At 32.5% G+C, this 17,524-nt stretch overlaps 1 protein-coding gene across 1 annotated transcript; it reads right to left on the bottom strand.

Annotated features, from left to right (window-relative positions):
* Positions 1-11,106: 11,106 nt before the first annotated feature.
* On the bottom strand, positions 11,107-13,144 carry LOC109191671 (AAA-ATPase At5g57480-like). Its single transcript, XM_019342306.1, has 2 exons — positions 12,077-13,144; positions 11,107-11,939 (listed from the first exon to the last, which is right to left on the bottom strand). The coding sequence occupies exons 1-2, from the start codon at positions 12,988-12,990 to the stop codon at positions 11,318-11,320; spliced, it is 1,536 nt and encodes a 511-aa protein (XP_019197851.1). The 5' UTR covers positions 12,991-13,144; the 3' UTR covers positions 11,107-11,317.
* Between the last annotated feature and the right edge of the window lie 4,380 nt (positions 13,145-17,524).

The raw sequence follows: 17,524 nt of genomic DNA, 5'->3' as shown, positions 1-17,524 counted from the left end.
CCTGCAAAAGTTAGTTGTCTCTTTTTGTGTTCATTTAATGACATACATAATTTCATGTACTTAGAGCCATTCATAGGGTTTTAATATCACCATATTATATTTATTTATGGGGATGGTGACAATATGCGTGCAGGTAAAGGAAACTCAATGCTGTCAAATTTTATTAATTAATTCACCAATAAAACAATTCATTTTGCCCGACAAGCATCCAAATGTATAGGTCAAATTTATGGGGTGATTGTCAATATATTGACTGATATATACTTGATAGTTGATGATGTTAGTATTAACGGGTTACAGAAAGGTGTTTAGTAAATTAGCAGTTTATTTTTAGATGATTATATGTAAATTGACGTATAAAGACATAAGTATATTGTATTATTTACTTAGCTCCGAAATATTTTTATTATTTATTGTTATTTTTGTGTCATTATTAATTATATTTTAATTGTTATTTTTGTTTTATTTTAATATTGTTATAATTATAAAGAAATATTATGTATTCAATAATGATAATATATTGTTGAAAATTTTGATATAAATATAAGAAATATTCTGTATACTCATTGACGTAAAAAAATTGATAATATATTGTTGAAATTTTTGATACTAATGATCACTTTTTTTTTCTATTAACAAAAAGATAGGACAAAAAATATAATAATATACAGAGTATAGCGTAACTAAAAGATAATTATTAGATTTCTAATGACACAAATTTTCCGATTGGCAGAGAGAATGAAATGGTATGTTAATAAAATCCAAAATATAACTAATTAAATTTAATAATGTTAAAAAAAAAAAACTATTCTTTCTCCTAAAAAAAAAATAATAACTATTCAATACTTTATATTTTATAAGCGGCCTATGGTCCAGTTGAAAGCCCATGACCCAATTTGGGCCTAAAATGTACAGTGAGAAAACAAAAATAAAAAATAATAAAAACATCCGACATGTTTAAAAAAAAAAAAAAAAAAAAAAAAACAAAACAAAACAAACAAACAAACAAACATCCGACATGGTTTTTGTCTGACTTATTTTTATTTTTTATCTTTAATGTATGGTAAAAATATAGGATAATTGGTTCAAAATGAATGATCGAGTAGGTAGAACATGACTTTTAAATAAAAAAGTTACAGATTATATTTTTAACAATACCATTTTGGTTGAACTTATTGCAAAAAATCTCCCTAGAATGTACATATTATTGATTAGTGGTTGCAAATTTCCTATTTAATCATCAAAAGAAAAAAAACAAAAAACAAAAAACAAAAATGATAATTGAAACAACATTTAAGCTAGTCTTGAAGTGATTAATCATTTCAATCAAGTTTTTTTTTTTTTTTTTTTAACTATACTTTTGGGATTATATATAGACGAAGGAAAGTATATATGTTGAAAGAGACAAAAAATTATTTTGTTTGATAAGGTGTATTGGTGTAAAGAGGATAATTGAAACAACATTTAAGACTTGAAGTGATTAGTCATTGCAATCGAGTTTGTTTTTTATTATACTTTTGGGTGATATATCGATGAAGGAAAGTATATATGCTGAAAGAGAATACAATGAATTATTTTGTTTGATAGTGGGTAATGGGTTAAGTAGTTATGTAAAATCAATCTACATGTTTTTGTTTGATCTAATTATTTAAGAGTGATACAATAATTTTGAATTTTGTATTATTGACAAAAGACTATTATAAGTGCCCGTTATATGTCTAAATCAAACTATTACACATTACACAAGAGTCAAATCACATTAAAATATTGAATATAATTAGTTAACAAGTTTGACTTGCATTATTAGGGAAGCTTGGGGGATCATATAAAGTAGAGTCGATGTGGGATCGTATCATTGCACACCCCTTTCTAGGTCGCCCCCGGACGGCTAGGGAGTTGAATGGACTTGGAATAAGGGTGCAAGGAAAGTGATCATATTAAAGTGGAGTCGATGTGGGATTGTATCATTGCCCACCCGGGCTAGGCCGACTTTCACTCTGGACTTTTCTCGGTTCCCTTTGAACCTTATCAAGCCAAGCTTCTAACTCCACCACAAAAGCTAGCTCATGAGTGGAGGTTTGGCCCCAACTTAAGTAAAACTCCACAATCTCTTGTGGAGCCGATGTGGGATCGTATCACGGTTGGAGATCGTTTTCCAACACATTTACCGCGAACAAAATGCGGTGACAGATATCCTGGCTAAACAAGTTTGTACTTCTACAGCCACGTGGATAGAATGGGAGGTTCTGTTGGAGAACTTTTCTTTGTTTTCCAACAGGCTCCACCTCCCAGTGTCAAGGATGCGTTGTCGAGTGACTCAAGAGTTTTATCGAGCGTGAGAAGTATCTCGAAAGGATGTTTGCTATAAGGCACCGGGCATAGCCTTCTCTTTGATCCAAAAAAATTAAACCTAGCTATTATTCACTCTCTATTTTCTTGACGTAAGAACTGAGATATTCTTAACATACATCATCAAAATAGATGTCTAGCTCTATTGCAATTTGAATTTGTTTTGAGTTTTGTGTATTCGACGTAAATAATGTTTGTGATACTAGAAAATAAATTACCACATGCAATAATATTAAGTAATATAAGATACCATAACCCAATATTCTTGAAATTTGGTAATAAAATAAAGTAGGAAAACTTTATTTAGATTAAAGGGCTATCATTCATTTATGGTATATTCATAGGGAAAGTGTTTGACAAGAAAGTTGATCACATCACCATTATAGTCCGGACACGTGTACTGCTAAATGTTGATCAAATCTTGTAGGTAGGATGGTTGCATGTGGCTCGAAATAAATAATAAAGTGGTGAAATATGATTTTTCTACATAAAAATTATTATGAGTTTTATTTTTGTTAACATCATTTTAGTTGAGTCTTTTTTATAAGTTTTTTTAGTGCACTTTATATTTCTGGTGTGATTTCGTAAATTATTTACCTGATACACACTCTCGTCACAAAATATATTAAAAAAGAAAAAAAAAAAAGAAAAACTAGAGATGAATGCATGTAACCTATGAAAAAGCTTATGATTGGAACAAGTTTTCAAACTTCCCATCCTTGTAAGCATGCACCAAACTAAATATAATGTCTCACTATAATCAATTGTAAATCATTAATTTTGTAGCTAACTAATACAACTTGCAGACGAAGAATAAGATTTCAATTATAATTAAAGAGTATGACTTTAAATATGATGTTGATATAAACAATTTATTATTATTTATAAATCACACGTGTTTTCATAACTTCGCTTGTTCTAGTATTAATAGTCGGGGTAATCATGTTTCAAATTCACACCAAATGATAGAATACTGAATTTTTTGTGTAACAAGAAAAATCACAGTCACTACGTGAGAATGTACACCGAGTAAATCTCAAATAGGTTGGCCAAAGTTGATCAACATGTTTAAACAACGAAGGTCAATAGTCGGTTTCAATCAGAAGTCAAATTTAAAATTGGAATAAGGTTCAAATTGGCCACTGAACGTAACCTGAAAATGCAATTAAGCCACTGAACGAAAAAAAAAAAGTGTAATTAGGCCACTGAACACTCTAAATGTATGCAATTTCACCTGATAGCAGGTTACCATCAATTTTAGCAAGTTACATGCTTACGTGGCAGCTGAGTTGGCATTTTTAATAATTTTTAAATAATTTTTTATAAATTTTAATAATAAAGTTTTTTTTTTGAAAATTATTTAAAACAAATTTTATTTTTTTAAAATTTATTTATTTATTTTTTTCAATTTTTTTATAAAAAAATTATTATTAAAAGTTATTAAAAATTATTAAAAAATTATTAAAAATGCCAACTCAGCCGCCACGTAAGCAGGTAACCTGCTAAAATTGATGGTAACCTGCTATCCGGTGAAATTGCATACATTTAGAGTGTTCAGTGGCCTAATTGCACGTTTTTGGGTGTTCAGTGGTCTAATTGCATCTTTTTTTTCGTTCAGTGGCCTAATTGCATTTTCAGGTTACGTTCAGTGGCCAATTTGAACCTTTTTTTTTTTTTTTTTTGAAAGTTACTGGCTCTATTACATTGTAGTGTCTGTTCATATACTTTCTCAACCTACTAAAACACAAAGAACCAATTTGAAGAGGATTCCTTTAAAATTTTATAATTTTAAAATCAACTTAGGTGTGTTGTTTTGCCCAATGCATTTTGGAGTTTGTGTTCGTGAATTTGACAATTGAAAAAAGATGAGTAGTACGTGCGAAAAGGGAATTATTTCAGATTGTGACAGCATGAAATGTATATGTGATGGGATTAGATGGGTCAAGATCCACTTATTGAGTGGCCACTTTTAATTGCATGCAAATCACAAATACATATCTTAGCCATTGGGAGATTCTAATCTGATTCGAAGGGTCAAGCTGGCTATACATCGTTCTCATCCTTTTTAGCGTCAAACCAGATTTTTTTCGTGTTTGACAACGAATCCAAATACGATTCGCATGTTTGATGCTCTGTCTATTTCTATATTGAGGATAGCTTTGCTTTCCCGTTATGAGTTTAAATATCATTATAAATAGAGATGGTAACGAGACGAAAAATATATTTAATTTTCCATCTTCATTTCCCCAACCTTGTCGCCGTCCACATGCATTGGGGTGGGGATTCCTGTCGAAGACGATAATAATTTCTATATATCCTTAATTATAGAGTTACTAATGTGAAGACATGCAAGATTATTTGTTGTAATAATCCCGTAACACTTAATAATTATGTAATATATTACATTATATATTTATTATTTCAAACATATACTGATATGTCATTAATTAAATTAAAATTCCTACATTAATTATCACCATTCAAAAATATTCTTCCAAATATTAATTTTCAATTTTAAAAGATTTATTCTGTCGTGATTCAAAAGTAAATGATTCTTAATTTTGACTGATATGGTTATTCATGAACAAGCTATCTTGCAATTGGAGTTAGTTCGATGCAAAACTAATTAAGAAAAATATATAATAAAGTTTGAAAATTCTGATAAAAAAAATAACCACAAGTGACTAATATTTTAAACTTTTTTTTTTTTGGAATATTATCTAATATATATATTCGTGATAACATTCAAACCTAGAAATTGAAGTTCATTCAATTCAAATCAGACAAGGAGATTAAAATATTCTTTGTTTTTACACCATTGGAATTGGAATAGCTTCCATTGGTTATATTTTGTTAACTTTTGAAATGTATGGTGCTCATATGAGAAGCTTTCTTTCATTTTTTTTATCTGTAAAGAAACTATCAGTTTGTAAATCTAAAAAGACTAAATATAACACACTTGACTTAAAAAATGTTAGAAAGAATATAATCAAACTCGTTGTCTTTCAACTTAAAAAAAAAAAAAAAAAAAAAAATCCTCATTGTCTTTCAGTATGATCGAGAATCATGCTTTATCTTGGCCACCCATTTAAATTAATTATAGAAAAGATAAGATTTAACATACTATTTAATCTTATATATATATATATATATATATATATATATATATATATATATATATATATATATATATAATTGTACAATTGTAATCAATTATTTGTCTCTTAACCCTTCAAATCAAATTATAATTATATTGTACGTGATTAGTTTCAAATTTCATAGCCATCTGGCCTTATAATTTCTAGTAGACTATTACTTCAATTAATAACATAATAATACATGTTAATCACTCACAACATTAGTCTATTTTTTTTTTTTTTTTTTGGCTACATAATGAAATGAAAAGTTCTTCCATATAAACACCTATATATGTTCATACTAGACTACTAGAGTACAGATTAAGTGAAATCATATTAACATGATTAATATAATTATTGATAATGTCGAGGAATCAACCTCCAAATAGACTTAATAGCACATTAGGTGGATGGTCAAGACGAGTTAGCAAAATGTACGTGTACGGGAGAATAAAGTCAGACGTGACTAGTTGCAGGTGTTAAATTTAAGCATTATTGTCTTATTGTCACTTCCAACTAAAAATATTTTTTATATTTGCACTAAGATGTAGTTCTCTCGGGTTGCTTAGAGAGTTACATTTAGTTATTATCTTCCTTTCTTCTTAAATAAGGGTGATATTTATATTACTGTAAATATATATTACAATAGATGAACTTTAAGTGCCATCGTGAACATAATGCATAATATTTGTGATCAGAACATGACCTAATATTTGATTGCGCTATACCCCATCTAATTAGTGTCTAGTTTTGAGGGGTGATGAACTTTTCTCTTCTTATTTATTGAGTTGAGCTAGTCTGGTGACATATATTTCATTACATATAATTTTTTTTTAAAAAAATTATTATAGACACAGAGACAATAAATGAGAGACATGAGGCGACTAGGGAGGGGGAAAGAGGACGTGGACTGACATAGACTAGTTTTGTACATGTACTAGAATTGCATGGAACATGTTGGGCTATGTTAATTTTTGAGGAATGATCCAATGCACACAATGAAAGAAATGACTTCTCCGGTTTTAGTCTCACTAAATATGATACGTAGCAAGAATGAATCATATCGTGTCCCATCCATCATATTCTCAATCACATCAATTACATCCATGCCGTGCATATACGATAAGAGACACCAACTATGGATCTAAAGGAAAATGATAAAGGTAGGGCACACTTAGCTAGGTCGATGGAGTGATTAATTTGATAATTATAAGATTTTAAATTCAACTGGAAGCATGATAAATTTAAATTAGGGTCGCATGCTAATTAAGCTAAAGCTAGCTAGGTGTATTTTTTGCTCGATTCAATTAAATAATTAATTAATCAAAATTTGTCACGACAATTTTTAATTAAAAATGATTCACTTATACTGTTCAAAACTCAAGTCTTTATATCATTTAAAAGTGATAGCATAAAAGTAAAATGGAATTATTATATTTTAGGTGTATCGATCATTTATTAAAAAAGATTTCCCTAAAACATGAGGCAAAGAAGTAATGGGACAAGAAGTGTTATGGGACAGTGGTACAGTAGCAGTATGCATGTGGTGAGGTTGATGACAGGTATTGGCTCTTTCCCTTGCTCAAAAATCATATTGCATTTGAAATTTGGGAAAAAAAAATTAAGTTGGGGTTCATTCCACTTGGACCCCCTACCTTACTTTTCCATCAAAATCTTTTTATAATCGATCTCTACTGTGTTAAGACATAATTCCATTCCTCTACTCAAATCAATTGCATTATACTATTTCATTATTAGTTTTTTTTTTTTTTTTTACAAAAAATATATATATACAATTCAAAGTTTCAAATAATTATGTTTGATATTAGAAGATTCTACGTATCTTGTTGGAAAAACATCACTTTTTAATCACACAAAAAAAGATCAAAAAAATTAAAGCTTTTAAAAACTTTTTGAATTGTTCTAAAAAAAAAAAAAACTTTTTCAATCATCGTGTTGATGGTCAAAACATTAGGGTTCATGCCAACTTCTACACCACCAAACTTTCTAACTATCAAAAAAGTCATTAGAAAGTGGTCAAAAAAGTTTGGCTACTTGGACCAGTGGTCAAAATCAAAATATGTTGGGCGTAAGCTTAATTGGCCGGCCAAGTTCAATATACTGCAATCAAAACATAGCGCTTATTATATTATTACATAAGTATAAAGAAATAAAGTTACACATTTACTACTAATTATAACTTTTAAAGTAATGATAAACATTTAATTCTAATAAAAGCATAAAAGGGTTTTTGCAGCTCTCAAAAGTGGTCGAAAAGCTTATTTTCGACCAAAAAGTCTAGCTGTCCAACCACTTTTAATTTGTGTGGTCAGAAATATGAGTAATTTATATAATTAGGATTTTAAGATTCAAATTTTATGTGATAAATTTTTTGGAACCCCAACCCTAAGGGCCCACTACACTCCGGTCCGATAGAGCATTTGAAAAATCATGGTGACTCAACTGAACATTAATCACTGGTGTGACTGGTGTTCAGTGCACACAAGGAGCCCCCCTTACTTCCCACATTGCCGCTCACTGGTGTGACTGGTGTTCAGTGCACACAAGGAGCCCCCCTTACTTCCCACATTGCCGCTTGTGAGACTCGATCCCTGGTCATTCTTCCAAAGTTTCACCACTATGACCAGTTGAGCTACCCATGCGGGCTTATTATTATTATTATTATTGAGTGACGAGGAGAACTCGCAACCATTATTCAATGATATGCACTGACACTAATTAAATCTCGCCTTATAATCATAGTTGACACAAGAAAGTAAACTAGTCTAGGTTGCATATAGAAGACTGCTAGCTCATATCAAGACCGCTCTGGTTAGAATTTGAATTTGTACTCTTGTGGTTACTAAGACAACATTGTGAATTATTAATTTTTTTGATAAAATAATTGTTGTGTACTTTAATTAGAGTGGTCATCCAATAATATAATTTCTTTATCGATTTTCCAAAAATATAATCCAAATCGGACCGCAAATTGAAAGCTAAAAGTAGTACGTGGAAAGAAGAATGTCGTTTTCAAAATAATTGTTAAAAAAAAATAGTGTAGGCAACTTATGATCTCCTAAGTTGGGAACGTAAAGTATGGGCATGTGATTGAAGAGTGAAGACATTCAATATAATTCACTACCAACTTGAATTATATTCATGGATTGAAGGAAGTACTCCATGTGCATGACACCCACAATAGCATCTTATAATAATTGGATTACAATACCATGTGGAGCAGATATTATTATTATTATTATTATTATTATTATTATTATTATTATTATTATTATTATTATTATGCGAAGAAGTGAAGAATATGTTTAGGTTTTAATTTTTTTTTTTTGAAAATTGTTTAGGTTTTAATTTAATTTTTTTAATATTAAAATTTTGCTCCATTTGGTTTTCATTGTTATTTTTAATTTTAAAATGAGTTAATACCAAAAATCGTAATCGACTATAGTGGTTTTTCTCAATTTCGTCCTAAACGACTTTGGTGACCTAATATCGTCCCAGACTTTTGTGTTTCACTCAATTTAGTCCCAGACTTTTGTGTTTTTGCTCAATTTAGTCCCTCATTTGTTATTTTATCCATTTGGTGTTAAATAAATAGACAATTTAGTAATTTTAATATTGACATCTCTTTACTCATATACATGTGAACTGCGAAATCCTATTTTTCGAATTACTCCTAAAACTGCGAATATAAAATTTGATTTGCAGGTCCGGGAGTAATTCTGGGTGTAATTCGTACAAGAAAGAGGAATTTCGCACTTCACAAGTTGACAGTAAAGAGAGATCAATATTGACATTACTGAATTGTCCATTTATTTAACACCAATTTGACAAAATAACAAATGGAGGACTAAATTGATCGAAAGACAAAAGTCTGGGACAATATTAGTTTACCAAAAGTCGTTTAGGACGAAATTGAAAAAAACCACTACAGTCGAGGACGATTTTGGGTATTAACTCATTTTAAAATTGAGCTGGAAATATTTTGTTTGAAAAAACCAATGTGGTTGCATTTATATATGAATTGAAATAGAGTCAGGCGGGATCCCATCCCAGTACATAGCTGTAGAATAATTAAAAGCATCTGATGCTAAGTCGTGTGCCATAACGTTCTGTGATCTAGGAATAAATATAACTGAAACGAAATTAAAAGTAGCTATAAGGCGTCTGCATTCATCAAGGGCATAGCCAAGATAAGATCGAGGTTGGATAGAAGACTCGAGGTTGGTTCGCAACGTCTGACAGTCCGTAAAGATTTGAATCAATTGTTCACCACGTTGTTTGAGCCATGATAACGCTTCCTTACATGCTAGGGTCTCGGCCATAAGAGGTGAGATGGAAATATAGTTATATGAATTTTAGATTAATTTGAAAACGATTTAAACATTTTAATACAACTAAACAACATAGATATGCTTTTGAAAACAAGTAACACTATATACCCTTTTGGAGTTTTCATGCATCATAAGTATTATCATACTATGTTTTAGTTTAACATTTGTCAAATCGATCTAATGACGCTATGAATGTTGACCAAATTAAATTACAGATAGATCCAAGCACAATGTTTATATATAAACATATGTGGTGTATATTTGCAATTTAGGCTGGTTCATAATATATGCAACCGAGTGTAAGAGGCCAATGGAGGAGGACAAGCTAGCTTCAACTAACACATCCAACACAGCACATGCATGCTTGCAAATAATTACATATATTGAAGAATATTTGTGCATTCGATCAATTCCCAAATATATGGATGAAACAGTGGGTTTTAAGAGAAAAAAAAAAAAAAAACAGTGGGGTTGAGAAAACATTTTTGTCTCTAAAGATATTATATTATTGTTATGAACAATGTTGTTCACACAAATTACACAATATTAAGATGTTTATTAGTCTATGACTACATTATTAGGGCACAAATATGAGACCCAAAGTTAAGATGGAAGATACTCACACCATCTCACCATCACATCATTGATTTATTGCATACACATTAACTGCATTCTTGAATAAGTTTACAAATGGCAGCTGTTAATAATTTTTTACCGTGCACAACCTTTTCTTAATACACCGTTGGAAAAAAACAACTTATATAAAATGTGACAAGACTACGCTAATTACATGCTCACATAGTAAGTGCGCGCATTAACCCCTCAAGCATCATTTTAGAAGCGTGCAGTGAAGTCCCAATCGATTCTCCCTAAAGTAGAACGTTATCCAATTTGTACATTGATTAAGTTGTCTATGAATATTTTGAACCGAACAAACTCAATTAATCAAAATTCGTAATATTATCATGCAACATGACTTGGGGAGTGGTGTGAGGAATTAATGTTTGGGTGATATATTAGTTTTCTGACTCAAATTATATATTATTAATCTTAATTATAAAATATATAAACATACAATATGTGATATATTAAGATCACCATCCGAATTTGTCTGATCGATCTGACGCGCTAATTGTTCTTTTTTTAACTTCCCAAAATTAAATAATGCGCTTGGCCACACTTTTCAGTCCTATCCACTTTTAATTAATTTCAGAATTCTGATTAATTAATAATAGTCATATGTTTTCTCCTTAAAAAATTTTCAAACATGATCATTAACATTCAGCTTGTCTTTCCTTAGCTTCTTCAATTCATGTTCAATTCCCCTACCACTGCCACTAGCTATCTACCCCTTCCTCAACAGTAATAGCCATTAACAGACATTTGATATTGGATCAGATCGGATCGGATCAGAGTTGAAATTAAGTAGCAGATGAGAGTACGTTTGAATGTTATTCGAAAATAAAATAATAATAAGGACTACTTTGAATGCAACTTTTCGTCAACGCTTTCTTCTTCTTCTTCTGGAAATTCACCGTTTCGTTTTGGGCTCTCCAATGCCCTCTTCTCCTGCTCTTCATCTTCTTCTTCAAACACATCTTCGCCGCCGCCGGAGTTCCTTTCTCCGCCTTTCTTCCCCGTGTTCCTCTCAGCCCTCATCCTTGAAATCTCCACCAGTTCCCAAAGTGCCCTCTCCTTGTTCCTCCGGTTTCTGATCAACACCTCGCTTACGTCCGCCGGCGTCATCTCCGCCGCGTCTATCACCTCCGCCAGCTGGCGGAGCGCCTCCCCCTCTTCCTCTTCCTGCTCTGCTGCAGCCTCGAGCCCTAGGTAATTCTTGAGGAGTATTTTGAGAGCTGGGAAGTTGCAATAGCTCATATGGATGTGCATGTCCATTCTCCCGCTCCTTAGCAATGCGGGGTCCAGTTTCTCCACATGGTTGGTCGTGAACACGAAGATCCTCTCGCTTCCGCAGCACGACCATAATCCGTCCGTGAAGTTGAGTAAACCCGACAGCGTTATCCTGTTCCCGCCGTCCTCGCCTCCCTGGGTGGCCGCCGAACTGTACTCCCTCGTACTGCCTCCGCCGTTCATCCTCTCCCTGATATATAAGTCAAGTTACGAAACAATATCCACTTTAACCTATGACTTCTTGAAAAAATTAAGAAAACAACAAAAGTCAAAAGGGTTCCAGCTTTTTTTTTCTTTCTTTTATAACTTTATGATTACCAAACGCACCTGTTAGTGAGGTTGACGGAGCAATCAATGTCCTCGATGACGATGATAGATTTGGAGCTAGTTTTCATGAGCAGCTTCCTCAGTTCAGAATTGGTGTGCACTTCCGTCAACTCCATATCGTAGATATCGTACCCCAAGAAATTAGCCATGGCGGCGATCATGCTGGACTTCCCAGTCCCCGGAGGGCCGTACAGAAGATAGCCCCTCTTCCAAGCTCTCCCCGTCCGCTGGTAAAAAGCTTCCCCGTTGGCGAAATCTTTGAGGTCCGCTTTTATCTCCTCCTTCTTCACGGGGTCCATGGCCAGCGTATCAAAAGTACTGGGGTGCTTAAACGGGACGGACTCCCAGGGGTGGCCCCTGGAGTCGAGAGAGCCGCCGCGGGAGTTGGTGAAGAGGAGGCGGTCACGGCTGAGCCTCCGAATCTCGTTGGCCTTTTCCATGATGTGCTCCAGGTACGGCCCCAGCACGGTGGCTTTGTCCTTCTTCCTGGCGCAGAGGAGGAAGCCGCGCTTCTCCTCCGGGAGCGGCCGCCACGTGAAGCTCTGGGCGTGGCGCGGGGTGACGATGTGCTCCCACACCAGCTTCACGCCGGCGAAGGTGTCAGACAGGGAGTCGTTGTTGGAGAGGCCGAAGGTGATGGCCGTGGAGTTTATGCCGCGGGTGAGGCTGAGGCGATTCCCCGACAGCGAGGCCGAGGTGCTGAGGTAGAGCTGGACAGCGTTGTACAGCTCGTTGGTGTTCACGCCGTCAATCTCAGTTATGTCGTAGTAGCAGTTGGATGAGAAACAGTTGCAGAGGCGATGGAGCAATTTGACGGAGGCGCATCGGATCTCCGGCGGGAAAACTATTTGCAGAAAGCTCTGGCAGAAAGCCCACACCCCCATAATAGACGCCAACCTCGTCCAAAACTCCATTATACTTGTAATTCTATAACAAATTAAACTGGATATATGGCGTTCTAGCTTTGGGGTTCTAAAGCGAAGAGGTTGAATGGATTTTTATAGAGGCCGGCTAGGCCGGGGAGATTATATTGATGGATCGGATTATATTCCCAATCAAATAATTTCATGTTAGACGTACATATATAATAATGATTATGCTTTGAACAATATAATATAAATGTAAAATATCTCGATCTGTACATACATGCAGATCAATACATACATATATATGACCATTTTCATACATACATAAATAAGATGGCCTAAATATAATATAATATAATGTTTATATATTGTTGCATGTGGTAACGCACCAACCAATATGATTATGATGCGAGTTTGAGTTTGACACTTGTAGGAATTGAAGTGTCAATAAAGTCAAAAAATACAAAAAGGTGTTTTCATCTTTACTAAAAATATAAACTAATAGATGGACTTTTGTACTCATCATATACCCTTCACACATGTGCACATATTACTTTTTAATGGACTCCCAGCAACATATACCTTTAATATTGGTATGTCGCTATACCAAATTAAAAGGTTGTATTATATTATGTCTCAATCAAATGTCTAACCGGATACATCTGACTTGGTAACCATGAAGTTTAAATTTGATTCTTGCATGAGAGTCATTTATAGGTCTTCTTGGTTTGAGTTGACTAGCTATAAGCAACGCGCCTATGCTAGTTTAGTTTAGCTCATTGTGATCCTTTGCAAGTTGGGAGGACAAAATAGTGTATGTTCACGTCTAGAACCCACCTTTAAATACCGGGGTGGAAACATAGTTTCCCGTAAATAAAAAATGGACTACTATACACATTTATATTTATGCTAAACACTCATAGCTTAAAAGAATTATTATAAAAATAAAATCTTTAAATATATTAATAATATTTTTGGAATAAAGGGGAGGGTGGAGGTTTCAAAAGGTGACAACTTTTGATTTGAGATGGAGAAGGGAGTTAGCTTGGCTGGCAGTGAGGAGGAGAGAGTGGGTGTTTGTATATAAAATAATATAATATAGTATATGCATGTGATGTAACATCATATTATAATTAATTCAACTAGTATTTAAGGAAACATAGAATGTGTTGTCTTTAATTTTTGACTTCATTATAACCTAATGGTCAAGTAGTACGTACGTGTCAATGGCTTCCTCAGAATAACACAACAATAATGCACATTACACATAAAGGGCAAACACTAAACAGCAAGGACAAAAGGGCTAAAAAACAAAAAAGAGTTTTCGATGGCTGAGATTATTTTGAAATAAATTTTTATTTTATTATTATTGGATGAAGGATATAGCCTAAAAAATGTGGGATCCGGTAGGGCTTTGCAATTCAATAATGGATAGCCAGGGTTAGTTATTTAATTTTTGTGACCCTGAACTTATAAATAAATGAGACCTTATTAAAAATATAAGTGCAATCTTTAAAACTAACACTGTAAATATATATAATTTTATTTTAAATAGGTATGAATAGTATAATACTAGTTGAATGCAAAAATTACAGTTTATACCTATAAAATATATAATTTTTATTTCAAATAAGTATGAACGATATAAATATTAAACTCTTTAAAAATTGAGATCCTGTGTTATTGTCTATTTCGCACGCCTCAACATTTGGTCATGTGGATGTTTTGGTAGATGAGGGTTAGAACGGTACGTTTGGGTGTAGGGCAAAAATTAGTGTAGAGTTGTTGGAATTGTAAGAAAATATTTAATTTTATGAAATATATATGGCGCACAAATCCCGAGGCCTGGGGGTCGTCAGGGCTGCCAATTTCGGACATGTCGCAAATTATTTGCACCACTTCTTCTGCTCAGGGGTTCTAACAACATATTTCATGATATGAAAAAGGTATTAATGCGCACATAGCCACATCAATTGGTCATATGTTTAAAATTTAAGAATAATTAAAAAAATGTTAATGTTAAAATGAGTGAAATATTATTCTTGTATTTAATTTTATTATTCATTTTGAATGTGTATATAGAATTAGAATCATATTTTAGTAAAAATGCAAAATAATCAGATTCTTTAATTAAGTTATTAATTAAGATGAACACTTCAAACATGAAATGATTGTACTCGCTCAATTATAACTACCAAAGGCCTACTAGGGTAGCCACTACCTTATATAATTATCATTTCAATCATTTCCCTATTTGGGGATTTGAACTTTCATTTTTCTCGAAGCATCCTAAACTGTGTAGTTTTTAGCACAAACTTTTAGATGCCTACTAGGAGAAAGAACATGAGAGGGAGAATGGAAAGGGAAAAAAAATAATGAAAATCAGCAACATAAAACACGCTCACTAAACACGTGACCGGTGTGCATGCGCTCGAGTGAGCGCTCCTTGTACGTCTCACGTGTAGAAAAAGGAGCTGCTTTGTTTTTTGGTGGATCTCATTATGCCGGCAAAAATCAAGAGAGTTTCATGAGCACTTTGAACACTCTCTCTTATTTTTTCTTTTTTTTTTTTTTTAATCCACAAGCAGCTTTGAAACCTGTAAAAACTTCTCCATGCATCATTGATGGATGCTCTCAGATCAACCTTCCTGCATAGCAGTATCACAGTCACTCTCCAGCTGCTTTAAATTTGGGCCAAGGACGCCCCATAACATTTGACATTTAAAATGTATTTATGGGTCGTCGGTCGATGAGGAAGGCCTTAGGCCTTAGGCCTAGCCGCCTAGGTGATAATCAATATATCATATGACCATATATATGTGTCAAAGAAGACAGATATGAGATATCTAATTTCTAATACTTGATAAAAGTATATTAATTAATTATAAAATATTACAATAAAGTTTTCTAATACAATTCAAGTTGAACACATAGTTGTAGCTATATAATAAATGTTTGACTGTGACAAATATTGTAAGAAACATTGAAACGAGTGTTTGTGCAACGTAAAAATTAATATAAATAGCAAAAAATAACATAATTATATTACATTTCACTTGAATTTGACAATTTGTAAAGTATAATTCTCCTACATAAAATTCACATATTTGATAAAATAATAAAAATATTTCTTAATTAAATATATGAGTATAGATTAGGGTATCTCTCAAGGCACTATGTAACACTATTCTAAAACACATACAATTTTTCATTTCTTTTCATAAACTAATAAAGTTTCTCCATTTCGTTAAACTATATCATGGACTTATGAATTTTCAGCTCGCCCCAAATTTATAAAATAGTAAATTGATTCAATCTAATTTTGAGATACAACATTTTTATTTATGAGAAATTCATTCTAAACCAAATCCTCGATATTCGCGGTGAAAATTTAACCTTATCCTGTCGTTGCCGCTGTACAATTGTTCATTATTATTTCTTCCTCCCAACAATCAAACATGGCGCCCCTGACAAGGCCGCCGTCCGCTTTGTACAGGTATATATGTGCAACTAACATACACGTAGTCCTCTTTATTTGTACAGCAAGCGCAGTGAGATTTCTTGTCCTGATTTGCATGCACGGGTTTTGTACGTTATTAAGTGTCCCCGGATATTAATGTATCCATGAAATTTGCCGGAAGGACACATTTGAGAACCAATCATTGTATCATGGATCGGAATTCACAATGTAAATGGGACAATACCATATAATTTGCATATGAAATCACATACTTATAAAATCAATACTTTAAATCCATAATAAAAACTCACTAATTTTTAACAAAATAATAAAATATATCTTCAAATTATATATATATATATATCATAATCAAGATTATATATCAAACACATAGTTACATATCTTACACTTAATTATGAATCTTTATCTTTAAGTATATTTACCTAGCTACCGTTTACACACTATGAATTTAAAACAATGTTAGAATTACTTGATATAATATATTAATAGTTAACATTATATTGTTTCAAAAAAATATATTAATAGTTTAACATTGTAAAGGTGAATGTTTACCCATTGGAAGAAAATAAACAAAAAAAAGAAAAGAGTACATTAATTAATTAAACAAAACAATATTGTTTTGGACCAGGATCTACAATATAAAATGGACATTGATTCAGGATATAATTTGAGTTTCAGAACTAGATAGGCTTTAAAAACAATAATTATTTCATGGACTATGATCAACACAACTGTATGGACCATGAATAAAATATATATTTTTAATATATTTAAGGCACATTATTTGTATACTAAAAGTGCATTTTTTACTTAAGATATATTCTTGTTGACTGTTTGTCCGTTGAATCAATGAATTAAGTTTAACCTTTCAAAAAGTATATTTTTTTGTATACTATCAAATAATGCACATTAAGTACACAAATAAAGTACTTCTAATATATTAAAAATGTACATTTTTTCATGGTCCATACAACTGTATAGACAATAATCAATATAAAATTTTGCCCTTTAAAAATGGGCACGCCAAGTAAGCTCAATTCACGGTTGTTATACAGTGGACCATGGTCCATAATGCTATGTGCAGTAGACCATGTTTGTCAA

Source organism: Ipomoea nil, unplaced genomic scaffold (assembly GCF_001879475.1).
Source record: "Ipomoea nil cultivar Tokyo-kokei standard unplaced genomic scaffold, Asagao_1.1 scaffold1719, whole genome shotgun sequence".
In the NCBI taxonomy this organism is placed as follows: domain Eukaryota; kingdom Viridiplantae; phylum Streptophyta; class Magnoliopsida; order Solanales; family Convolvulaceae; genus Ipomoea; species Ipomoea nil.
The sequence above is the reverse complement of the archived record's forward strand: the minus strand, read 5'-3'. Positions and strand labels throughout refer to the sequence as shown.